The sequence below is a fragment of the Suricata suricatta genome, chromosome 5 (genome assembly GCF_006229205.1).
Source record: "Suricata suricatta isolate VVHF042 chromosome 5, meerkat_22Aug2017_6uvM2_HiC, whole genome shotgun sequence".
NCBI lineage: Eukaryota > Metazoa > Chordata > Mammalia > Carnivora > Herpestidae > Suricata > Suricata suricatta.
This window is the reverse complement of record NC_043704.1, coordinates 82,539,066-82,565,885: the sequence shown is the minus strand read 5'-3', so window position 1 is coordinate 82,565,885 and position 26,820 is coordinate 82,539,066. Positions and strand designations below refer to the sequence as shown.

Below are 26,820 nucleotides of genomic sequence, written 5' to 3'. Positions count from 1 at the left end.
ATGGAGGAGGGCACTTATGGGGAAGAGCACTGGGTGTTGTATGGAAACCAATTTGACAATAAACTATTTAAAAAAATAAAATTAAAAAAAATAAATAAACAAATGTTTAAAAAAAAAAAAAAGACTTTAGACGTTGCGGCTGAAGGGTCAAGGCCCTAGGGTAGCAGTGCCTAAACTTTGGAGCTGACAATAGATATGGACTAACAGAGAAAATGGGGCAATGTTTTCTCAAGTCTTCTCATCCCATCCTCCTCCTTACTGTCTCCTCCATCAGATACAATAATTTGGTAGGTTCTTCTCTCTCAGCTTTATCAAGTAGTAAAGTCAGCATTCTGCTGAATTAACAGGAAAACCTGGCAGGTGTCTAAAAGCTGGAAAGGTAGGGGAAATCCCCTCCTTGGGGGATGCCTAAGTTCAGACTTAAAAGCCTTGCAGATCAAGACAACAGAAGAGAAGAGCTTAAGTGTGAAAGCATCAGGCAGAAGTCTAAGCTGAAGAATGCGATCTGATGCTCCTACAAGTATCAAATGAACACATTAAAAACTGTTCAAAGAAATGTGAAGTTTGGGGAGGTATTTCTGTGTAATAATTAATACCATATTTTTTTAAATCCCAAAAATAACAAACAGGGAGGAAAAAACAGAAGCAAGATCAGTTCTCCACCACACTTGAAAAAGGGATTCCCAGGGACAGGTTGGGATTGAGTCAAAACCAGGGATTCCAAACTGGACATCATCAACTCTAAGGCAGGAAGGTTTTTCACCTCACCACTGGACTCTACCTTAACAATAAATTACAGGTATCCTTTATGATTTGTTCTTATCTAAACCTATGAACCAAAGAGATATGTGTAAATCTAAGATACCCCTTGCTAGCTCAAGCTCGGGAACCAAAAATTTCCTATGCCTCAACTATGTGCCTGAACTTCCTATATCCAAAATCTTTTCCATCCAAATTCAGGAGCTCATTAGATTCAGACAGCAAGGAGTCCTTATGTGAAATGTTCAATGTAATCATCAGATATCTTTAAAAAAAATTTTTTTTTTATTTTTGAGAGACAGTGTGCGCAGGGGAGGGTCAGAGAGAGGGAGATACAGAATCGGAAACAGGCTCCAGGCTCTGAGCTAGCAGTCAGCACAGAGCCCGACACGGGGCTCGAACCCACGAACCGTGAGATCTGACCTGAGCCGAAGCCAGACGCTTCACCGACTGAGCCACCCAGGCGCCCCAATGTAATCATCAGACATCTTTAACCTACCAGAGCTTTCATGTTGCCACTATCCAGAAGTGAACGAATACCACAGAGCAAAGACGCACACTGGTCTCAAAGAGCCTTGAAATTCTCTAGGTCAGTGGCCTCCTAAGAACTTCTCAAATTCTTTCAAAATACAAAAGGGAAAAACACCACTCAGAATATCTGCCATCTAAGAAAGAGTGGTTCAAAGTGAACCTGTCACCCCATAAATCAATCTTCAATTAAAATCAGGAGCTAAGCCAGCCTCACTTAGGATCAGCCCAAAGGAAGCAACTGGAAGAGCTAAGCAAGATAAGCTGGATGAACTGGCACTTCTGAAGAGACAGGACATAACTGTAATCATGAGAACACCACATACACATGAGAATCTTAGTATATAGTTAACTTATTATGCAGTACTAACAAATGTTGTAAAACTAGAGTCACTGCTACCAGAATAATTATTTCCTACAACAGAAGTCTGAGGTGACACTGAGGTGAACAGATCTAAGAGCATTTCCTCAGCCTTTAAAAGTCACTCAGAGGGGCACCTGCGTGGTTCAGTCAGTCAACTGTCTGACTATGGCTCAGGTCATGATCTCACAGTTTGTTGAGTTCGAGCCCCGCGTCGGGCTTTGTACTGACAGCTCAGAGCCTGGAGCCTGTTTCAGATTCTGTGTCTCCCTCTCTTTGCCCCTCCTCCACTCACACTCTGTCTCTCTTTCAAAAATAATAAACATTTAAAAAAAAAAAAAAACATTAGGGGCGCCTTGGTGGCTCAGTCGGTGAAGCGTCCAGCTTCAGCTCAGGTCATGATCTCATGGTTTGTGGGTTCGAGCTCCACATCAGGTTCTGTGCTGACAGCTAGCTCAGAGCCTGGAGCCTGCTTCGGATTCTGTGTCTCCCTCTCTCTGACCCTCCCCTACTCTCACTATCTCTGTCTCTCAAAAAAAAAAAAAAGAAGAAAGAAAGAAACACATTTAAAAACCCAGAAAAATTAAAAAAACATTTAAAAAATAAATAATTTTAAAAACATTTTTAAAAAGTCACTCGGGTACCTCACGATAAGGATTTGGCATGACTGCTAATTGTTTATGTGGTTCGAAATACTTTACATTCAAGCTGCTAGTTAGATTAAAAACATCTGTCTCTCCTACTGCTACATCCTATGTGCCAAATAAAAGATTCGACTAAAAGAAAAAGAAGAAAGCTAGGGGAAATTCTGATTTTCAATTAGCTCCAAATACCAACTTATTTGAATAAGCTATGTACTGGCCTGAGAAATATTTTATTTTTTTAATATTTTGAGAGAATACTCATGCATGAGCAGGGGATGGGCAGAGAAAAGAGGAGAGAGAATCCTAAGTAGGCTCCACATTGTCAGCACATAGTCCAACACGGGGCTCAAACCCACAAACGGCTAGATCACAACCCAAGCCGGAACCAAGAGTCAGATACTTAACCAACTGAGCAACCAGGTGCCTCTGGCATGAAATATTTTAAATTCCGACCCCAAGTTTCTTCAAATATTTAATGGCATAAAATCTTTACTATTTTCAAAACACTAGGTATCAGCTAATTAGGAGATACATGAAAATATTAAAGGAATTCAAAACTTTGCTACCCCAAGGAAATACTGTTAATTTTGGTTACTTTCAGAAAACAAGCAAACAAACCAAAAACCCTGTTAATCTCAATGGAAAGAGATGTGTTAGGATAGAGCTATCTTTAAAGGCATCATATTTATTAAATCTCATTGACTAATCAATTCTACAGTATGGCAATACACTTTTGAAAAATCTCAATCCTTTGATTCAAGAGCCCAGTCAACATTCATTCACTTAACAGATTTTCATCAAGTGCCTTTACTGTGTGCAAGACATGTGCTAGCTGCTACAAAAAAAAAAAAAAAAAGAAACAAAAAGAAAAAAAGAAAAATCTCATCATTGTCCTTAAGGATGCTGCATGTACAATTACGTAAGGCAGGCTGTGTGATAAATGATTAAAAAGTGCAATGAGTTCAAAAAAATTAAAGTACTTCTATTATCGGCAAGATTCCCTGACTCACTGAATTCAAGAAACTCCCAGAAGTTTCTGCCAAATGATCACTTTCGTCTTTTAGGAACTAATGAACTGCTGTAACAGGAAAAAAAACATGTGAGGGGAAAGCTTGTGCAGACGAATCACCAAGTGTCTTCAGAATATTCATCTCAAGCCCTGATGAAAGGAGCTCAGAGAGGCCTGGCTTCGGAAAGTACTCCCACAGTCTCCGTATTTGTACAAGCAAGGGTAACTCTGTGACTCTGGGAGGCAACTCCACCTGGTGTGTAGTCAGTCTACAGCTCAGCAAGGGGCAGACCCACTTCAGTCCAGTAACACTTCCTACAGGAAGAAATGTCTGAACCATAAGCTTGAAAACCAGTCCAGGTTCCAACAAGGTGACAGAAAAGGTAAACCTTCCAGACAGAGGAAGGAGTCCAAAGGAAGAAAATAAGCACCGTTTCTCCTCTTAGGTAGGTTAAAAAAAAAAAAAAAATTAAGAGTACCATTAAGACTAATCATATTTGAGAAAGAGCAGTATTTTGCTATTTCTATAGATCTTTTTCCTACCTGTATAACTGTTAAACTTTCAAATCCATTTCCCCAAATTTCTCAGGTAACTAAGTCCATAAAATACTGTACAAGTGTTGAAAAGCCAACTTTGTCTTTCCATAAAAAGTTACAAAGAACAAAAATTACATTATCTTGGTGACATACATGGCATGCTTACATTTATTTAAAGAGGATTTTATAAACAGCATGGTAAAGAGAAAATCAGCTTTAGAATGAGACAGACCTGGGTTTTGAAACTTAGCTCTACTACTTACTAGCAGTGTGACCTTTGAAAAGTTCCTTCTCTGAAAGCCATTCCTTATTGGTAAAAAGGGAGATAACTACCCGGTAAGCAACCCTGTGAGGTAGGGAGAGAATGTGTATAAAGCATTCTGCATAAAGAAGGTACTTAGTCAATATTCCCTTTAATTCCTTTAATAGGGAAGTAATAAATACTCACAACCTATTTCACAAGCTAAGATTCTACAACAAAGATAGATTATTTGATCAGTGTCATACTACACCAAAATTGGAAAGCAACTGACCAATTGAGAGCATCATGTATAACATTAAACCACACTACTTTTTATACTACTAAGTTAGCCTGAAGGTACAGAGACTCTGTCTTCTAAACCACTGGTGAGCAGAGTACAAAAGCCATTGACTGTGACATACTGTACCTTTTGGTTTGATTTCTCTTCCCTTGAATGGCTAAAACGTGTAAGCTAACACAAACCTGTCACAGTCCGCTGGCCATCACTTAGGTTATTCCACCACTTGTTAATCTAAAACAGAAGGAAAATTGCCTATCACCATATGGAAAATACTTTCAGGCTCAGAAAATGAAAAGCCAGAGAAAAAATGCTTTGTGCATAAAAACATTCCTCATGTGTAAAAATGCCCATAAACAGGGACACCTAGGTGGCTCAGTCAGTTAAGTGTCTAACTTTGGCTCAGGTCGTGATCTTATGGTTTGTGAGTTCGAGCCCTGCCTTGGGCTCTGTGCTGACAGCTCAGAGCCTGGAGCCTGCTTCGGGTTCTGTGTCTCCCTCTCTCTCTGCCTCTCAAAAATGAATAAACATTCAACAGAATTTTTTTAATTACAAATAAACAGACATAATAAATATGTGGCAAAACAGAACACAGGTGCGTTACAGCTAGCCTACATTCTCTACACAGAGCAACTGCCTAGCTCTGTGACTTTAGACAAGTTATTAAGCTTTTTTCTGACATATGAAATGCAGACAGTACAGGGGCACGTAACAGTATTGTTGTGAGAAACATAACATAAAGCACCTAACACACTATCAGATATAGATTGGTATCAACTTTAATTATTCACCAAGGTCCAATCTAGTTTTAAAATCCTAAGAATATTTTCTAAAATTACCTTTTAAGGTATGATAATTTGAGGTTTAGAAAAAGAGACACACACATAAAAATAAACCTAGGATTTGCTTTACAATACTCAGTGGTGGGGAAGGAAGGGGAAGTTAGCTTTGTGTCAATAATCATTGAAGATGGACAACAGGGATTCATTATACATTTCTCTTTTATACCTGTTTGAAATTTTCCCATGACTAAAGTTTAAAGGAAAAAAACATTTTTTAAGTATATTTATTTGAGAGAGAGAGAAAAAAAAAGACACACACAGAGAGGGGCAGAGAGAATCCCAAACAGGCTCTGCGCTACCAGCACAGAACCCAACATGGGGCTTGATCTCACAAACCATGAGATCATGACCTGAGCTGAGATCAAGAATCAAATGCTTCATCAACTGAGCCACCCAGGCACCCCTAAAAAACATACTCTAACTATAAAATTGAACCATACCAATACAGAAAGAAATCCAATGTTAAAAAAAGTTACAGATCAGTATGGATATTGATCCATATACAATGATTCCATTTTTGTTTTTGTAATTCAATTGTGTATGAGCTTTCAGACCTTCCTCCCTACAATATATAGTGGTATGGTAGGGGTTCCCCAGGCTTTTGCTTGCTGCGTTATACTTATGTACTGTTTTAATTTTCTTTAAAGGGAATGGATTTTATATTTTATAACCTATCATTTGTTTACCTAGTATAAACAAATCCATCTTTGGAAAAGATTATGTATATTGGTTGTGTCACTTTTCATCATTCTAAAGAACCAACTGGGCCATCAAAACTTTATCATACAGACATGTGATAGAAACCTGAAGCATTTTGAGGAATCCAGAATTATGGAACAGGTCAGTGTTATTATCTCCTCAAACACACTGCACTGAAGAAGTCACTGTTAGCTACTGTAGCCTTCATCTGCAAATATTACACCCACTGTCCTGTACCACGCCTCTCTAAAACAGGTAAGGCTCATGCTACTTGCATATGTCTATGGGGAAACGAAGAAAGAATACTTCTTTGTACTTTGAAGAACACTGAATTATCATTAGGAGAAAATTAAGAGGACATCAACCTTCTCTCCCAAGTAGAGGCGCACATGTCACACACACAAAAAAAGCCAAAGGTGCTTCAAAACCAAATGAACCTGGGATCCACATATTAACTTAGGGCCTCAGTGCTCAGTAAGTATTGTCAAGTGACCTAAATATGTTTTATTTGGAAGGCAATATTTGTGTAAAAAAGAAAATCAGTTAAGAAATTGAAAGAGGGTCACCAACTTACATGTGAAATAATGAAAAGTTCTAAAAGCTCTATATTTGTACCTTTTTCTTGCACCCTCATGCCTCAGTTAGAAATACTCCACAGTGGGTATTTATCAAAGGTATATAAACATCAAATCAGCGGGCTTTTAAAAATCCACAGACTAGTGGTGCCTGGCTGGTTTGGTCAGTGGAGTATGTGACTCTTGATCTCAGGGTTGTAAGTTTGAGCCCCACCTTGGGTATAGAGATTACTTAAAAATAAAATCCACATCATATTTCTACACCTGAGGCACAAATGTTTTGAAAAACCACCTATGATTCTAAAATGTACTCAAATAATCCAGCAAGGTGATACAAAACAGTAGCCCTTTAAACTTTAGTAAAGCTGACCGAGACACCACAACATTAATTTTTAGCAACATAATTTTTTGACACATGTGGGTAGAGGGACAAACTTCCTGGATCACTGTCAAGTACAATATTACCCAACATACAAAGCATCAGTAAATACTCACCACAATGAAATAACTCTAAAGAATATTAAGTTCATATTTGCTGATCGAAAGGTCATCAGTCTCTAAAAGCACTTCACAAATAACCAGACTTCAACACTTATGATCAACTGGAAGAAAGCCACATCTTTACCTCCTTTCTGAAGTCTCCTTCCTTTTGTGGTCTTATGCTATCCAACCAATCAGCTTTTATACCATCAAAGTAACTCTGGACCCTGGATTTCAGTGATTCATATTGCCAAATGGCAGCTGATCCAAATGCACAGCCTGTAAACTACACAAAATCAATATATCACAAAATAAATTCAAAGAGAAATAGATCTACACATAGTTCCAAGGACAATATTTAATTTTCATTGCTTCTTACAAAGCAACAGAAAGAATAGAACATCTGACAGAGTGAAACCTATTAAGTGAAAAGAGTACTTAATTGTTCCTACAGTTTACTAACTCCATAGTATCCTGGGGCCTGTTTACAGCGAGAATATTTCAAACAAAATTCAAAGTATAATATGAAAAGTTATCCTAAATAAGAGGCCCATAAGTTTCTTCTCCAGGGCTTATTACATAAGTGAACCAGATTCTAATAATTATTAAATTCATGTTCTCATAAATGTAATCATTCACGACTCCAGATACCCAGATCCTTTAAATACCCCTCTACTTGTCTTTAAGATCAACCAAATAGGACAAACAATACTTCAACGCTCCACCAGCAGCAAGACCGGTAACTCCGAATTGACATGAGTACTTACCCCAACAGTGAAAAAGAAGGGCTTTATAAGGGTCCTTACAGGATAGGGAGAAGGATAAAAGACTGTTTCTTCTACATGAGGAATCAAAGCACTTCTCTTGTACGCTTCACTTGTTCCGGTGTCTGATCTTCTGGGTTCAACCTTCCTGGGTGCTTTTCTGAATCCACATTTTTGCTGAATAAAAAAGTTAAACCTTTAAGGGGAAAATTAGAGATTAGAAACAGCACTGTCTTACAAACATCAACCTCTACGAGCCTCACCCCCAGCCTGCCATCCTCAGTATCTCAGTTCATTCTCATTCTGAAGCCCCAAAGAAGCCAAGATGCCTACTCCCAGGTAGAATTCAAAATCAAAACACTGAACCATGTGCCCTTCTGGAAAAGGGGACACAAAAACTACACAGCAACTATGAAGGGAACCTGTTTGGGTGGATACCGCCTGTATCCTTTCTCCACACAGTTTGCAGTCTGATAAAAAGCTGGAGAGCTCCAAGTTGTCAGTATGAATTTGTACAGAATGGCCTTTTTACTGTAAGTTTGAACAACTTCCAGAACAAATATTTAAATATAAATATTATCCTTAAAGTCACTCCAAATTCAACTAATTATTTTCTTTATAGAAAATTGATGGATTTTTCCCTACTTCTCTCCCTACATATTTCACTCAGTTCTGAGGACACTCACCAAACGTTTTCTAAAGGGTTTTGTTATTTGAGTCCTCATAGCTTGACCTCAAAACATCTGACACTACTGATCACACTTACCAGCCCTGCCTACTTCTAGTAAGACTGCATTCCCTATTCTTCAAATTCACTTTCCTCCTGGCTCCTCCCTTTTCCTATCCCTTAGTGACAGATAGACTCAAAGGCTCCTCTAACAGTTCCTCCACTCAACCGATACAAATTCATGACAAAAATTTTTTCTTTTGTAAAACTCTAACTTCTAAGTAGACCCCCTTCCTGTTTGTTCTCATCATACTCTAAGCATACCATCTTTCTAGCCTCAAAGCTCCTTGAAAGCAGAAATCACACAGGCCTTCCAACACTCTGAAGGATAAATATATTTCTGTGGCCTGAATAACTTCTAAATAAATGATTCAAATCTATTTCTTTAGTCTTAACTTCAATCTTCTTGTATTGTATTTCCAACCATATATTGAATATTTCCATTTGGATATGCCCCAAATTACTTATTTTTTAATGTTTATTTATTTTTGAGACAGGAAACGAACAGGGCACGGCAGAGAGAGAGGGAGACACAGAATCTGAAACAGGTTCCAGGCTCTGCCCTGTCAGCATAGAACCCAATGTGGGGCTCGAACCCACTAACCTCGGGATCATGATTGGAGCCAAAGTCGGATGCTTAACTGATTGAGCCACCCAGGCACCCGCCCCAAATTACTTTAGAACCAATATATTCAAAAGGAAACTCCGCCTCTATAAACAGCTCCATTTCCTGACATCCTCAATCTTTTAAAATTAATTTTTAAATTTACATTCAAGTTAGTCAGCATATAGTGCAACAATGATTTCAGGAGTAGATTCCTTAAGGCCCTTTATCCATTTAGCCCCTCCCCCCTCCCACAATCCCTCCAGTAACTCTTTGTTTGTTCTCCATATTTAAGAGTCTCTTATGTTTTGTCCCCCTCCCTGTTTTTATAATATTTTTGCTTCCCTTCCCTTATGTTCATCTGTTTTATATCTTATATTTCTCATAAGAGTTAGGTCATATGACATTTGTCTTTCTCTAAATTCTCTTAGCCTAATACCCTCTAGTTCATCCATGTCGTTGCAAATGGCTGGCATCCTCAATCTTTTGTAGGGACCACAGTTCTTTCAACCACTGAAGTTAAAAAAATCAAGATGTCATTTTGGAGTTCTCTCTCTCCTTTATTCTTTCCATCCAATTAAAAACCAAGTCGGTCAAATAAAAATGTTTTTCATTCCTCGGCCCTCACCTCATGCCTGGATTACAGCAACATTTCACTTAACTCCAAACGTTTTAACATGTTGTTCTTTCCTCCTACCACTTTTTCTCAAATATTCAACAGTTCCTCAAATGTCTTTTCAGAGGGCCAAAAATCTCTTCCTAATTCCAATACCACTCCTTAGTTCATCCCTTCTGACCTGGAATACTCTATTTTCTAGCAGGTCTCATTGCTTCCAATACTGCCCCACTCCAATTCATCCTCCACATTTTATTAAGCACAAATGTCATTTTCCTGCTCTAAACCCCACAATAATTTTCCATCCTTCCCTCAAACTCAGCAATTTTACTCCTTTGTTCTGGTACCTCCCTTTGTTAACATTTTTATGCCCTTCAGAATTCAGTTCATTTATCTCCTCCAAGAAGCCCCGGGTAGGGGTCTCCTTTGTGCTCCTAGAGTCCCAAAGCATCCTGTATAGACTCTTTTATGTATGTCAACTATTGCCTCTACCACAACTGGACAATTAATTTTGTATTCATTGTACCTCTACCACTAAGTCCAGCCTGTAACAAAGGACAATAATTATGGTAGAAGAACCAGGTAAAGAATGATTGTCAGTTTTATTATGAATAACTGAAACGAAGATGGTAGTATTCACCAAGACAAGGGGAATCAGAGGCACTGAAATAGGAAACTGGAAGATAAGACATGAAGAATTTCATCTTGGGCAGTGTTCCAAATGCTTGTGGTCATTTATGGTCAAAATGCTTGTGCTCTATTCTATTTTTTTTATGTCTTTATTTTATTTTGAGAGAGACAGACAGAGAGTGAGTGGGGGAGGGGCAGAGAGAGAGGGAGAGACAGAATCTGAAGCAGGTTCCAGGCTCTGAGCTGTCAGCACAGAGCTTGACGCGGGGCTCCAACCCACGGATTGTGAGATCACGACCTGAGCCGGACGCTTCACCGACTGAGCCACCCAGGCGCCCCCTGTGTAGCTCTATTCTAATAGCTAAAGAATTGAAACTTCAATTTCCATCAAAAGGGGAAAGGATAAACTGCGGAATAGTCATACAATGGAGTACTACTCAGCAAAAAGCAAACTACTGATCACACATCATGGATCAATCTCAGAAACACTGTGGAGCAAAGCAATGTTTATCTTTCAGTGATGGTTCCATAGGTGTATACATTTGCCACTATTCCTTGGGCCATACACACTTAATACTTACACACCAAGTATTGTTAACATTTGTAGGATACCTAAAGGGTATCCAGTAGGCATCTGGAAACAAATGAAACTCATAAAAATGGCATAGTGACTATTATTGCTATTACTTGCCGAGTATGCTCTTTCTTAAACACTCTGAGTTCACCCCACAACTTCTCAGAAGTCACATGGTGAGAGGATGGGCAATAGTGATAAAGTAATTTGCCTCCAAATCTTTAATAATTCATAATTTATACTCCTAAATAAGTGCTATTCCTCTCAAGGAAATCTATTTCTGAAAAGCAATGAACTTATTCAAACACAGCCAACGTTGCTTTAGCACTGAACTTCCTTCAGAACCCTGTTACCAGCATTATGATATCCTTTAGCAAATACTGTTAAACAGCTAATCCCAAATCTATGTCTATTTCTTCTTCTCTTGCCTTTTTCTGCAGAGACTAGAAAAGGTAAGTTCCTTCACTTTTCCAGCCTCCTTTATGGGAGAAGGTTGCCATATTACAGAATTCAGACGAAATGAGAGACAAGAATTTTTTTTAGCTCCTCCCACTCCCAAGCACTGAGTCAGTTAAGCATCTGACTCTTGGTTTCAGCTCAGGTCACAATATCTTGGTTTGTGGATTCAAGCACCATGCCAGGCTCTGTGCTGCTGGTGTAGAGACTGCTTAAGATTCTCTCTCTCCCTCTTTCAATATAAATAAATACACTTAAAATTTTTTTTAGGTACCTTCTGGGAAGATTTTGCTTTTCTGGTAAAAATGGGCATATCACTAAGGTCACACCCTTCCCCCTTCTGTTTGCCTTGAATAGGGATGTAAGTGCCTAGATTTGGGGCAGTCATCTTGAATGCCAAGAGAAATGTCAAGCGATTCAAATACTAACTTTGCCGTTTTTGACCCACTGAGCAGACAGTAGCCACTTACCTCCATCTACTTACACTAACTACTCCCCTCATTTAAACAATAAATTTACTTATAGTCGAATGCACTCCTAACAAAAATTTTAAAGGGGCAAATGTTGGGACACCTGGGTGCTCAGTCAGTTGAGCATCTGACCTCAGCCCAGGCCATGATCTCATGGTTCATGGGTTTGGGCCCCACTTCGAGCTCTGCACTGACAGATCAGAGTGTGAAATCTGCTTCAGATTCTGTATATTCCTCTCTGCCCTTCCCCTGTTGACACACTGTCTCTCTCTCTCTCTCTCTCTCTCAAAATAAATAAAAATATTTAAAAAAACTTTTTTAAGTGGCAAATGTTAACACTTTGCAATTAGACTTCATTTTTTAAATTATTTTTTAATGTTTATTTATGTGAGAGTGAGAGACACAGAGAAAGGGAAGGGGAGAGGGAGAGAGAGAAACACAAGTGGGAGAGAGGCAGAGAGGAGGAGACACAGATCTGAAGCAGGCTCCAGGCTCCCAGGTCTCAGCACAGAGCCTGACTCGGGACTCAAACTCATGAACCGTGAGATAATGATCTGAGCCAAAGTCGGACACTTAACCAACTGAGCAACCCAGGTGCCCCTGGATTTAATTTTTATTAAGCAATTCAAAGTAACATGGAGCTGGATTAGTAAATAAAGTAACATCACCACTTTGGGCCAAAAACCAAAGGTTTGACATAAAGTAATAGGAATATGTTCCCTTTAAAGACCATAAGCTGTAACTCAGTGTTGTTTTCTGGCATTAATTTTTTTTCTTATTAGACCAAGAAATACGAAGAATGAGACTTCTTTGTATCTCCAACACTGTAATAATAGAAAATACATACTCAATTGGCTTTAATGAAAGATTACTTCCACAGCTCATCAACTCATTTTTAAATTCTGAAGTACAATGTTTGAAAAAGGACACAAACACACCAGGTCTAACCTGAAGCAAACCTAGACCTTTTGCTGGGAATAATATTCACCTTAGAAATATGAGGCCAAGGACACCCAGAATATGTTACACGAGTTGGCTCCAGGGTTAAATTCAGATGCAGAATACATATACAAGAACACACACACACACACACACACACACACACACACACACAGGCGCTTGGCTGGCTCAGTCAGAGGAATATGCAACTCTTGATCTTGGGGTTTTGGGTTCGAGCCTGACAATGAGTGTAGATTTAAAATCTTAAAAAAAAAAGTATATATATGTATATATACAGACACACACACACACAAGGAACACATAGCTTTACTAACAGCCCTTATATCCATCAGCTCCCTCAGATACTGCATCCCCACAGTTTGCGGCCCTCGAAACTCAAAAGTCCTTGTCCTTTGTCTTCTCATTTCTCCAAAACTTTGTTGTTCTTTTTTTCAAATGCTATATAAGCCCAAATTCTGCATTATTCATCAGTGTATGTCACTCCTATGTGTACGGGCAACACACATGTACACAAGCTTGTTTTTTCTCTTGCTAATCAATCTTTTGTCAGTCTAATTTACAAGACTGTAGCCAATAAGCCTAAGATTGTTAGCTCTTCTTTTCCTATACTACACATTAGAATTACCTAGTGAGGTCTTAAAAACACTGTACTATGGGGAGCCTGGGTGGCTCAGTCGGTTAAGCATCTGACTTCAGCTCAAGTCATGGTCTCAGAGTTTGTGAGCTGAAGCCCTGCTTCAGGCTGTCTGCAGTCAGCTTGAAGCCCAATCAGGATTCGCTGTCTCCCTTCTGCCCCTCCCCCACATGCACATCCTCTCAGCAAGAATCTTTAAAAAAAAACAAACAACTATATTATGTTTCCACTTCATACCAATTAGAATCTCCTGAGGTCGGATGAAGGCATCACTAAAGAGTTACCCAGCTGATTTCTCATGTGCAGCCAGGGCTGGGGTCTACCACAGGTTTAGGAAAAACTTCTGTATGCATACAAATCACCTGAGGATCCAGATTCCAAATCAGTAAGACTGGAGTGGGGAAACTAGATTCTGCAGTTCTAAACAAGCTCAAGAAAGGACAAACTGGCCTGTAGGATAGATTTGGCCCTCCAGCTAAGAATAGCTTTTAAATTTTTAAAGATTTTTTTTTTAAGTTTGTTTAATGAGGGGGTGGGGGGAGTGTGCGCACATGGGTAGGGAGGGGCTGAAGAGAGGGAGAGATAGAATCCTAAGCAAGCCCTGCAGCCAGGAACCAAGAGCCAGAGACGGGGCTCCATGAACCAGGAGATCATGACCTGAGCCGAAATCAAGAGTCTGACCCTTAAAAGAATGAGCCACTCATGCGCCCCAAAGAGTTCAAGGAAAATAGAGAGTATGTGACAGAGACTATATAGGGCCTGGTCATTTTCATGGTTTTTTTTTTAATTTTTGAGAGACAGAAAGACAGAGTGAGCAGGGGAGAATCAGAGAGAGAGACACAGAAACTGAAGACAGACTCCAGGTTCTGAGCTAGCTGTCAGCACAGAGCCCCAAGATGGGGCTCGAACCCACAAACCATGAGATCATGACCTGAGCCGAAGTCGGACACCCAATGGACTGAGCCACCCAGGCGCCCTGGCCCAGTCATTTTCTATCTGGCCTTTTACAAAATAAGTTTGCCACCACCCCAGTCCGAGGTGATGCCTAAACTGTGTTTCGCGAACCACTTTCAATAGGAAGGAGCTAGAACCTAAGCCCTCTCTCTGCATTTCTACTTCAGTATTTCTACTTCAATTAGAATGGTTATGTACAGGAGAGCCTGCGTGGCTTGATCAGTTAAGCGTCCGACTTCAGTTCAGGTCATGATCTCATGGGTTTGGGATTCAAGACCTGCATCAGGCTCTCTGCTGTCAGTGTGTCAGTGCAGAGGCTGCCTGGGATTCTCTCTCTCTCCGCCTCTCTCTGTCCCTCCCCCATGTGCACATTCTCTCTCAAAAATAAACTTAAAAAAAAAACTGATTATGTACAGGTTAATCTTATTTGACTAACAAAATTTCAGATTTGTAACAAAGAATTTAAACATAAAAGTTTAACTAGAGCTGACAGTAATGAGCATTCCTCACTGACCCCCACCATCCATGCCCTTTTCCCCCTCTCCTCACGGTGTCCTAGCATTTCCAGGCATTTGGTGGGTGGAGGCACACCAAACTCTTTACTGGCTTAAGTCAGCCAACCTCTGCCAATTTCAAAGGATTCAAGGATGGAGATGTATCTAAAATCAGGCCAAGCTAGCCCACTGAAATTCAATTTCAAGACTTTGTTAGAATACTGGAGAACTTTTTCTCCTGGATGGGAACCTAAAATATATAGTCCCAAGAGCTGTTGACAGCCATCTTGAGAGATGAGGATATGAGAATGAGATAGCAGGCTGACAGAATAAAGCTAACATTGAGGAAGCAGAGCCAAGCCGTGAAGAAAAATGGAATCCTGATGACAATCTGAAACACCAAATCTTGCTTCACCTGAAGCCAGTCCTGCTTCTAGACTTTTAACTGCAAAAACCAATAAATTCCCCTAATCACTTAGATTGGTTAGAATGGGTTTCCTATTAGTACAAAAATGCTTTTAGATGGAGTACTTCATCACACATTATATGACACGGTACACTGGTCATTAAGGGAAGCTTTTGTGTTACATTTCTTAAAATGCAACAAGGAAAAGCATGATAAATGTCTCTAACTGCCAATGTTTGAGATATTTACAAGCTTAGGTTCTTTAGCTCTACCCATTCTTATCAGTGAAAAAGAATCACTTACCTTAAATTCAGAAAACAAAGAAACATGATAGAATGGATGGTGTGAACAGGAGAGTGGAATGGGAGGAGAGGGGCATTGGAGGCATATACCAACTCATCAAGATATGCCTGCCATTCCGCTCTGCTGCTTTGGTCCTTCCGCCAATAACCAGTAATTTGTGAAAGCAGTCTAATGCACTCAAAGTGGGAAGATCTCACGAATACCGGAGTTATTACTAGCCATGTACTTGTATTAGTTCAGTTTTTTAACATGATCCCATAACTTTAAAATAGAGTCTTATCTATGTATTAGTTGCCATAATGGTGAGTGAAAACAGTCTTGTGAATTGTTTTTAACATTTAACAGTGCAACTTGGCTGTATGTACAAGTCGGCACTAATGTCTATGTTACTACAGATTTTCATGAATAAATGGAGTATAAATGGCCCAATGTTCAAATGGGGACAGCATGTGTCCCAGAATACACAACAGTCATTCCACTTAAAAAGAAAAGAAATGAATTTAGGGGAGAGGGGATCGCTATATAAACACTTGCATGACCAATTATATTCTTAAAACCCGTCCTGTGTTAACAGACGGTAAAATTAAACAGGAAAAATAACTGAACAATCAACTATTCTCTTAGTCCATACAAATGAAATTATGCAGGCTTCTTTCAAGCCTAAACTATGTCTCAAAAGTGCTGCCAGAAATTTGATAATGGAAAAGCTTCTGAAGTCTGAGACTTTCTCCTTTTTCTGTAAAGGAACAGAGTGAATATTTTAGTTTTCATGATGAAACATCTGTCACGTATTATTTTGCTCTGTAACCCTTTAAAAATATAGAAATCGTTTTTAGCTGGTGGGCTGCCTTAGACCTGCCACGGTTTACAGAACTTTCGTATCACTACCTGTAGCACAAGCTCCCAGCCATGCTTCAGGCCTATCCTACCAGAATCACAAGGATCACGCCCAGAATTCTATTTGTTAACCTCATCTCTAACTTCATTCTTCTGTATACTCATCTTAGAACTACAGGAAGTCAAAGCAGACCTAATAAAGTTATGTACAAGGTAACCCACTCTTACTATTAATTTTAAAGTGCTTATTTCCAGAGGCGAATAGGCATATATTCTATTTCAGGCTTACATTCTTTTTTCTACACAACCATAAAAATGTCATTTTCAAACTTTGCCAATAAACACCAAACTTAAAAAAAAAAAAAAGATGAGGCGCACCTGGGTGGCTCAATCGGTTGAGAGTCCTACTCTTGGCTTGGGCTCAGGTCATGATCTCACAGTCCATGGGCTCGAGACCCGCCTCGGGCTCTGCTTGTTCTTCTCCCTCTCTGCCCTTTTCTCTACTTGCGTGGGCACATGCACACTCCCTCAAAAATGTTTTTTGCTTTCCCTTCCTCACACATATTTTTAATATTAACACACCTGCTGCTTCCTAATACCATATTCATTTTTCCTTCCCCTCGAATTCTGATAGGGATTTGGAATAAACTATGGAATCTGGACCAATGAAATCTAGTCCCACCTCCACCTGACCTTCTCATTGTCCACCTCCCCAGGAGTTTAAGATCAGTGCCTGAAGCCCCCTGTTAAGGTGGATCATGAAGTTAAACTACAGGGTGCAAGTTTTCACAAATCCCTAATCCGATTCACTTGCAGTCTTGTAAGAACTACAGGTTCTTCTACTCCCCACCCCCTGCTGAGCTGACCGAACCTGGTGGGGCCTGAGAAGTACACCCTACAAGCACTCCAGGTGATTCTTAAAATCGGGCAATGGCTCTACAGTATGGACCCTCAATATCTGCCACTGGCTAGCCCCTCTGTTGAATGCTCTACCTTTCCTTGCTACCAACAATCAGATGGATTCCAGGCATCTGGAACCAATTCCAACTCCAGCTGGGAAGGGTGGAACTCTGGATTAAGAACAGGAACAAGGGGCACCTGGATGGCTGTGTTGGCTGAACTTCCCACTCTGGATTTCTGCTCAGGTCATGACCCTAGGGTAGTGGGATCAAGCCCAGTGTCCGGCTGCATGCTGAGGGTGGAGCCCACTTGAGATTCTCCCTCCTACCCCTCTCCCTCCTCACTCTCAAACAAAAAACACACACTCACAGGAACAAATTTCAAGTGAAATATACATCGAAATCTTGGGCAGCTGAGGGATTTTTCTCTTAATTTATAAGTTAACAAAAGCAGCAAACACTGATAGACAACACTCGTCATACAGCTTCTACTCGGGAAAACCAGGACTGTAGTTTTATTTCCAAATCATCTGGAAACCCAATATTCCAGGGTCTCCATTCTTCAACAGAAAAGCCTCTCCTACGACTCTGCAGAAGGCAAAGGGTTGCCCTCTTCTGACGGTCTTCCCTTAGTTCTCTAAATGCTAAAGGAGAACCTCTGTAGAACAGAGGTTTATAAAGACTGATAGAATTCTCAATTCTGCTATTCTATCACCTGTGTAACTGCTTCGCTGAAAAATATGGACCAATAACTTCCTCGCGGGATTATGAGGGCTGCACGCAATTAGCCCTCAGAGACTAGTCCCTTCCCCTCACGTCCTTCCTGACGGGAAAGGGGACAGCCAGCGCGGGCTCAAAGAGAGCGGGGCCGGTCACTGTGCATCCCGGCTCGGGGCAGGGTGGCGCGGCGGGAAGCGACGACTGGACGAACGCGAGAGAGGAAAAACAGGACCGAGAGAGAAGGGACGGATGAGGAGACGGGTGAGCAAAGGCAGTCCCAGAGGCCCCGCGGCTTTGCGCCCCCGAGGATGCTCGGCCGGAGCTGAGGGGCCGAGGAGAAAGAAGCCCGAAGAGGCGATTTTTACCTGCGTCCGAGCAGTCGCGGCGGGGCCAGGGCCGCAGTGAGCTCCTCGCAGCCGCGGCTGCCCGCCGGCGGAGCCCACGCCTGCCCACAGCCCCAGCCTCTCTGCGCCCAGCCTCGCCACGCCATCTTCCCAACCTCTGCCCTACCATGGCCCGACCTTTCGAACCCCTGCCACGGAACCACTTCCGGGACGCGGGAAAACCATAGAGCGCCGAGGATCAGCCTAGAGCGCCCCCTCACGTCTGGGCTGAGGCCCAACACACCCGAGGGTTCTGCGGGCGCGCGGGAGAGCTGCCTGGCTTCCGCCCCCGTCTGCCCATGAGGTCCAGAGGAAAAAAAGAAAGGGAAACTAGCATTCATTGAGTAATGCCACGTACCAGGCACTTTACCTAAGTTTCTGCGTTTAATTCTCGCAAAACACTTGAGGCGGACCTTATCGCCACTGTTTTCCAGAGGCTCAGAGAGGAGTGGAGGAAGGGTCATTGCAACCCAAGTTTTCTTACATTATTTCTCTTTTTTCTGATCTCATAGTTTCATGTTATGACATATTTAAGAGGATGTGCCACTGATCTTTAACATAAAGTCCAAACCTGAAATGAAAATCCGGATTCTACGTGAAATACAAACTTCATGATTAAGCCTTGCCTACCTGTCAGGCAGCCTTATTTCCTGCCACCATCCTGCCCTGCGACCTTAGTTGCAGCCAAACTATATGATTTGCAGTTTCTTAAAGGCACCTGCTTCTCCAGAGTTCATATACCATTCTCATTGTCTGAAACATCTTCCCCTTCTCTCCCTTCTCAACCTACCTAACTTGTCCTTCAGGCCAACCTCAATTGTGATCTTTTCTAGGAGGCTGTAGGAGAGGGAAAAGTTGTCTTTTGAGTGGAGTAACATGCAGGAAGCCAGGCAGGATGAGAGACAGGAGGCTGGATGATGGTGTGAGAGGGTGTTGCAAGCTCCAGACAGAGGCTCTGAGGTGTGTTTTTCAATACCATCAAGCAATTAACTGGGTTCAGAAACTATCACCCTGGAAGTAGTGTCAGATTCCGTAGGTTAAGAGCTTTGTCTCACAAGACTGCACCCATGCCCCCTTCAGATGCCAGTCACATGTTCAGATGACCTGTGCATCTAAGCACCCAGCTATAGATCCAAGGTTTCCATGACTCTCTACTTGAGTTTAATTACTTTGCTAGAATGGCTCACAGAACTTTTAGAGAAACATTTACGTATGTTTACCAGTTTATTATAAAAGATGCAGTCAGATGACTCTGGAAAGATCCCCCACAGAAACTTCTGTCCTCATGGAGCTGTGTTGTGCCACCCTCCCAGAAAGTGGATGTATTCATTAATGTGAAAACTCATTGAAGATCATAGCTCAAGTTTTCTAATGTTTATTTACTTATTTTTGAAAGAGAGAGAACAAGCAGGAGAGGAGCAGAGAGCTAGAGGGAGACAGAATCTGAAGCAGGCTCCAGGCCCTGAGCTTTCAGCACACAGCCCAACACAGGGCTCGAACCCACAAACCATGAAATCATGACCTGAGCTGAAGACACTTAACTGACTGAGCCACCCAGGTGCCTCTCAGAGTTCAAGTTTCTATAGAGCTAATCTGCAGCCTCCTCCTCACTTCCCAGGGGTTGAGGGGAGGGCGAAAATTCCAGCCCTCTAACATCTTGGTCTTTCTTGTGGCTAGTCTCCAGCTGACTGCAGTCTAGGTGCCCACCCCGCCCCCATCATCTCATTAGAAAAAAACTCAAAAGGGCTTCTTATGAATGACAAAAGACAATCTTATCACCTGGGAGATTCCAAGGGTTTGAGGAGCTTTGTGTCAGGAACAAAACCCAAATATATCCAAATATATTTCTTATTATACCAGAGGGTCTCTAACAAGGCAAGAACTGACAGAGGCTTAGGAGAGGGAGGCTAAAGGTGATTGGATTATGGGTCCTGTGTCTCCTCTAACCTAGAGCCTGCCTGGGCCACAAAGAGCTGCCAGCCTTGGGGAAGGGATGGGGGAGAATCTCCCAGGCAGGAAAACCCCAGTCTTTCTGCTGCTTTCTGGGACCCAACCTGCTCAATGGGTCCCAGTCTGGACTCTCTAGGCCACAGGTATGGTTCCACACAGAAAAACGAGTTGTCTGTGAGAAAGCTTCAAGATTTCACAAAATCTAGAGGAACTGGTGGTAAGCTTCCCTGTGAAAAAGCCAGAGGCTAATACGTCAAGTTTCCTTAATCCTGATGGGAATTCTCCCAGCTCAGTGTAGCAGCAATGACTGATATCCTACTAACTTGAGATGTTGATGAATTCATATGTACATCTAAACACCTCAAAGGAGGGGCACCTGGGTGGCTCAGTCGGTTAAGCGTCTGACTTCAACTGAGGTCATGATATCATGGTTTGTGGGTTTGAGCCCCACATCCGGCTCTGTGCTCACAGCTAGCTCAGAGCCTGGAGCCTGCTTTGGATTCTGTGTCTCCCTCTCTCTCTGACCCTCCCCTGCTCATGCTGTCTCTCTCTCTCTTTCTCAAAAATAAATTAAAACATTTAAAAAATTTTTAAACACCTCAAAGGAGAAAGGTAAGACACGCCTTTCTCAGAAGTCAGATTTATTGAGATATGGTTTACATACAATGAAACTCACCCTTTTAGGTGTACAGTTCTGTGACTTTTGACAAATGCATTCCATTGTGGAGCCATCACCAGTTATGACACAGAACATTTCTATCACCGCAGAATATTCCCTGATGTTCCTTTAGAGTCAACCCACAGCCTATTCCCAGACCTTAGCAACCACTTACCTGCTTTATGTCCCTATAGTTTTGCCTTTTCAAAAGTATAATAAAAATAGAATCATACAGTATATCTTGGTATGAACATGTTTCCATTTCTATTGGGTAAATACCTAGGACTGAGATGGCTGGGTTTTACGGTATCATGTTTAATTGTACAAGGGATTGTCAACCCGTTTTCCAGTGTGGTTGTGCCATTCATTACCACCAGCAGCGTATGAGGGGTCCAGTTGCTCTGTACTCTTTCCAGTACTTGGGATTGTCAGGATTTTGTTTTTAGCAATTCTAAAAGATGTGTAAGAGTATTATTTTAATTTGCATTTACTTACTATAAGTCAATCTTTTTTAAATAAACAGGCCTTGTCTGGAGACACAATGTTTCAAAACTTGGGGATCCTTGGCAGGGAGCTAGGGAGAAGTCAAGGGAGTGCTTGCTAGAGAATTTGTTGAGAACAGTTGGCATTTGCCGCTGGTTTTGCCTGGTAACAGACAAGATCTGTCAGCAGTGACCTGCACTTCTTCCCTTTGGTCAAGAGAGGGCAGGAGAGGGCAGAAAATAAACTGCCCAATCTGGCTTCTTAGGGGCCAGCATCCATAGTATTTGCCCTCAGCATTATATTTACAGTTTTTCCTCAAATGTCTTTCCCTCTCAACCTATTTAGCTGCTACCTTGTGAGTCTTGACTCCCCAAGCTAATCTTGTGAAATGATTCAATGCCAAACCTTAAGTAACCTTGTAAAATCCTTTCCTGCCAAAGCATGCCATAATACCACTATATATCTTTTATAACTAACCTAAGACTGAGCTACTGAAACTATTGTAGAATCCTTATTAAATCTACCCTCTAATGTCACTCCATAGAGCCTCCATGAGGGGTCCTACGAGCAGCTGCTCTGAGTAAAACCCTGTTTTTCTTCTGCAACTTTGCAGGAGCTGAGAGAGACTGAGGAAGGACTTTGGGGCACAGGGAGGGGACAGGTCTCTAGACCCTCTGCCGGCTACAGACACTCCTCACCTAGGACCTCAGCTGGGGCAGCTCAGATGGGGCACTGCACAGATCTCCAGGGGCTGGGGCTGCAGACTGCCCCAAATGTACTCCAGCCTAAGCCCTGGGCTCTTCTGGCAGTTAGAACCAAAAGGTCCTGAAGAGGGTAGCAAGCATCAGGAAGAGCTCCATCTGACCAGCTGGTCCCCTGGGCACACTTGACGCCCTGGAAGCAAGGGAAAGTTTAAATGGTGGCACTTGTCTCTGTGGCTGTCCCATCACACCCCCTACTACCATCCATAACCCAATGTTTTGCCTAGTATCTGCAGAGAATGGCAGGAAAGCCTCATTGTCCAGGAAGTTTCCACTCTTGTCCAAGAAGTGGCCTGATTTGAACTGTTGGGGTGTCTCCCAACACTCAGGATCGGGGAGCACAGAGCCCAGGTTGGGCAAGATGATGGTGCTTTGTAGAGAGAAGCTGGTGTGGCTTCAGGAGCCCCAGCTGGTCCAGCATCTAGCCCTGACACTGGGTTGAAGTGAGCTGTGAGAACACCTAGTGTGTTGGTGAGAGTGACCCAGGGACAGGAGGCCTCCAGGAGATTCAGCAGGCATCTGTCTCCGGGTTTCCTTTGTCCAGGCTCACATAGATGAAGTTGCTGAGCATCACACTTTCCTGGCTAGGGGCCACCCATCTTTATCCTAAAGACTCCCATCCCAGATCTAGAGAGACAGCTGCTGCCACTTAATGGAGAAAGCCAGCAGCTGCTAGACATGCCTGAAAAGGACCAGGTTCTGCATAGGGCAACAAATATGGTGGGGTGGGGTGTGTGTGTGGATGGGATGAGGGGAGAAACAGAATAGTAGTCAGAGAAAGAAAGCAGAGTGGTGAGGCAGAGAAAGGGGGAGGAGACAAAAAGCTTCCCTCCTTAGGACTGGGGAGAGAACTTGAACCCTAGCCCTAGTTCTCACTCTAACCTCAAAGGAGGAGTCATTGGAAAGAGGATCAACCTGATCAGGTGAGGAAAGGAACCAAATGTCCTTACAGGGTGACTTCTGCTCTTTACCATGTGGCTCTGGGCTAAGAGAAAGGTCAAAGTGGAGCCAGGATGGGTTGGTTATGGACCCAAGACCTGGGACACCAGCTCCAGGGGTTCTGAGGAAGGCTTCATAACTCACAGCTCATATAACTAACACCAGAAAATTAAATGAGCCACTCCTGTGGGGGCCATAGGACTAGCTGTAGGATTCGTGGTTTCGACAAGGGTGTCTTGAAGTTGAAAACAAAAACAAAAAACTTCGCAGAGTTTAAAGCCTGCATCCCAAACAGAATCAAATTAAGAATGCAGAAATCCAACCGATGTAAATAGTACTTTTAGAAGTCACTTTTCTTTTCTTTCCCTTTTTATTTACTTAATGTATTTTATTTATTTTTGAGAGACAGAAAGAGACAGCGTGAGCAGGGGAGGGTCAGAGAGAGAGGGAGATACAGAATCTGAAGCAGCCTCCAGGCTCTGAGCTGTCAGCCAGAGCCCAATGTGGGGCTCGACCCACGAACCACCGTGAGATCATGACCTGAGCCAAAGGCGGATGCTCAGCCGACTGGGCCACCCAGGCGCTCCTTCTTTACCTTTTTAAAAGTAATCTCTACACCCAATGTGGGGCTCTAACCCACAACCCTGAGATCAAGAGTCATAAGCTCATGGGGTGCCTGGGTGGCTCAGTCAGTTAAGCATCCAACTTCAGCACAGGTCATGATCTCATGGTTTGTGGGTTCAAGCTCTGTGTTGGGCTCTGTGCTGACAGGTCAGAATCTGAAGCCTGCTTCAAATTTTGTGTCTTCCTCTCTCTCTGCCCCTCCCCCCCCAAAAAAATAAGTATTAAAAAAAAATAGTCACATGCTCTACCAAATGAGCCAGCCAGGTGCCCTTCTTTTTTTTTTTTTCTTTTAAGTTGCAGTACTGCAGGCTTAAGGAGGGTCTGACCCTTGCCATCTGGATCACCAGGCTAGTCTACGGCTTTTAGCACAGGGGTTGGGAGGCATATGTTCTGCCTGAGTGAGCTGTATATTTCCTAATTAGTAACGGGAGTTTCCTCCTGTTTTTCCCACCTGGGGGGAAGGAACCTCTGCATTATAGCACTTATTAATAATCATGTTTAGAGGCAGACGGCCCTGGCAAGGCTCTCTTTTCCATCTAGAATTATTTATTGCCTGCTCTGGGTGACATTCTGGATTCCTTGTGAAGTGACTGATCTTTATTCATGGAGCAGCCTCAGAGTATAACCTATCCAGTACACAGAAAGGGCAACCCAAATTACAGAGGCATCTGCCTGGTGGGCACCCCTGTGGACTCCATGTCGGCTTCTTCCCAGGAAATGGCCATTTGGAGCTGACAATCAAACAGAATGTCTGAGAAGACAGGCTTGACATGCCATCCCTGCATTAGGGATCGTGCTGGCGATGGTATCATTCAACTTGATGAAATAGTTAAGAACAGTTTAGGAATACCTGTAACATTTACTGATCTGCTGGCAGCCTTTGATTTCTCTTTCAGAAAGCATCTCCCACCCAAGTTGCAATAGCTCAGTATTGATCCCAGGCTATTAACAGCCCCCTAGAGCTCTTATTACAGAATGATTCCCAGAATGAAATTGGCAGAAATGAGCTCTTAATAAGGACAGTTCTGATCCCAAATGGCATAAAATAACTGAACTCCGATTCCCTCCTTTTTAACTTGACCTAATCTGACACAGCTTTTAGACCACCAGGGCTCAGGGTCTCCGACCTTGCCGAAAGCAAGAAGACCTGATGACAGGGTTCATGGGTCTGTCCTCACATTCTAGTAGACACTTGTCAAACCTATGAACTTGCTGGCCAGCTACTGCCAAGCACAGTTCAGTGTCCTTCAGTGAGGACTGGATGATACAATGGGTGCAGGGCACTTGGCACACGGTATACCTTCGCAATGAGCAGGAATCACTGTGTTGTCCAGCCCGTGTCAGAAACCTGTGTAGACACCTATCTCCAGCTGGGTTGCCAGAGAGCTACAAAGGTCAACGACATATTTTTTGACTCCGTGTAGAAATGTATTCAACTGGGGCACCTGGGTGGCTCAGTCGGCTGAGCATCTGACTTTGGCTCAGGTCATGATCTCACAGTTTGTGAGTTCAAGCCCTGCATCAGGCTTGCAGCTGTTAACACAAAGCTGCTTCGGATCCTCCACCCCCATCCCCCGCCCTCTCTGTTCCTTCCATGCGCGTGCTCTCTCTTTCTCTCAAAAATAAACATTAAAAAAAGTATTGAACTTGATGTTAAACTTTCATCTCTTGAAAGGTATTAAGATAAAGAGCAGCTACTATTTTGAAGAATATTTCTGCATCTTTCAAAAACTGACTTAAGGCACCACCCAATACACTGTCCACTGGCCTCAAAAGGATATTATGAAGAATGATCTTCATAATAAGAGTCATAACTAATTGGAGATTCTTTTTTTTTTTTTGCCTTTACTCCAAGGAAGCTCAGACTAAAGTTTTATGTACATTTACAGTAGCTGCTCTTGACCCAAATGTTTTGATATAACTCTCTTCCTCTATCATTATTTGGTACTTGTTATCTTAACCTTGTTATCAAATGAAAGAAACAGGGTAGGCATTTCTATTAGAAATCAGTTCCTAAAAAATAATGCAAAATGCAGACAAAGCCAAAGGCATATAAACTGCAAAAAGCCTAAATGTTCACCAATAAGGGTTAAGAATTATAAAACATCCATTTGGTGGAGTGTTATGCAGCCATTAAGAGTGATATTCTTTTTTTCTTTCTTAAGGTTTTATTTTTAAGTAATCCCTACAACCAACATGGGGCTCAAACTTAAAACCGCAAGATCAAAAGTCATACGCTCCCCGGACTAAGTCACTCCAAGAGTGATATTCTTAAGCAGGAATTTTCAGAATGTGCTCCCTGGACCTGAAGTATCAGCCCCACCTGGGACCTGTTACATCGTTGAATTCTCAGCCCCACATCTCATGCCCAGACAGTGAGGGTGGAGCCCAACAACGTCCATTTTAGCCAACCCTGTGGAGACATGGGTCCCGGGGCTGTGGAGAAAGCCCAGCTGGTCCCAAACAACCCTGGGACTTTCCTTTAGGCATGAATCTCCTGCCTTCTTGCACTCAACACTCAGTTCAAGTGCACCTTCTCAGAGCACACCCCCCCCCATTCCTCACACAAGCCAAACCCTGGGTTCCCATCGTCTGCATTGGTGCCAGCTGTACACTTAGAATAGCCAGGACCCAGCACTCAAACACATAGCATCTTGTTTGGATCCCAACAGTCCTGGGAGGTGATCTATTCTATCCAGTTTACAGATGATGTTAAATTGTAAGTATACTTTCTTCAGTGCTCAATGTCCAGTGTGGACTTTCCATATGTTACATGAATCCACCATCAGTGTAAGTGTTGAGGTAACTATCATTATCTCCATCTTATGACTTAGAAAATAGAGGCCTGGGGAGCCTGGGTGGCTCAGTCTGTTAAGTATATGACTTGATTTTAGCTCAGGTCATGATCTTGCAGTTTGGGAGTTCGAGCCCCACATCAGGTTCTGCTCAGACAGTGTGGAATCTGCTTGAGATTCTCTCTCTCTCTCTCTCTCTCTCTCTC

General features: G+C 42.3%; 1 protein-coding gene across 2 annotated transcripts in view; it reads right to left on the bottom strand.

Annotated features, from left to right (window-relative positions):
• The window catches only part of PARL (presenilin associated rhomboid like), a 53,077-nt gene extending 34,541 nt beyond the window's left edge, over window positions 1-18,536 (bottom strand). For both annotated transcript variants that reach the window (XM_029939787.1, XM_029939788.1), the window contains exons 1-4: window positions 18,387-18,536; window positions 7,741-7,933; window positions 7,119-7,259; window positions 4,563-4,611 (exon numbers count right to left, since the gene is read on the bottom strand). In XM_029939787.1, coding sequence (XP_029795647.1) covers window positions 4,563-4,611; window positions 7,119-7,259; window positions 7,741-7,933; window positions 18,387-18,511 — 508 coding nt within the window. In that variant the 5' untranslated portion in view covers window positions 18,512-18,536. The remainder of the gene's footprint in view (window positions 1-4,562; window positions 4,612-7,118; window positions 7,260-7,740; window positions 7,934-18,386) is intronic.
• Between the last annotated feature and the right edge of the window lie 8,284 nt (window positions 18,537-26,820).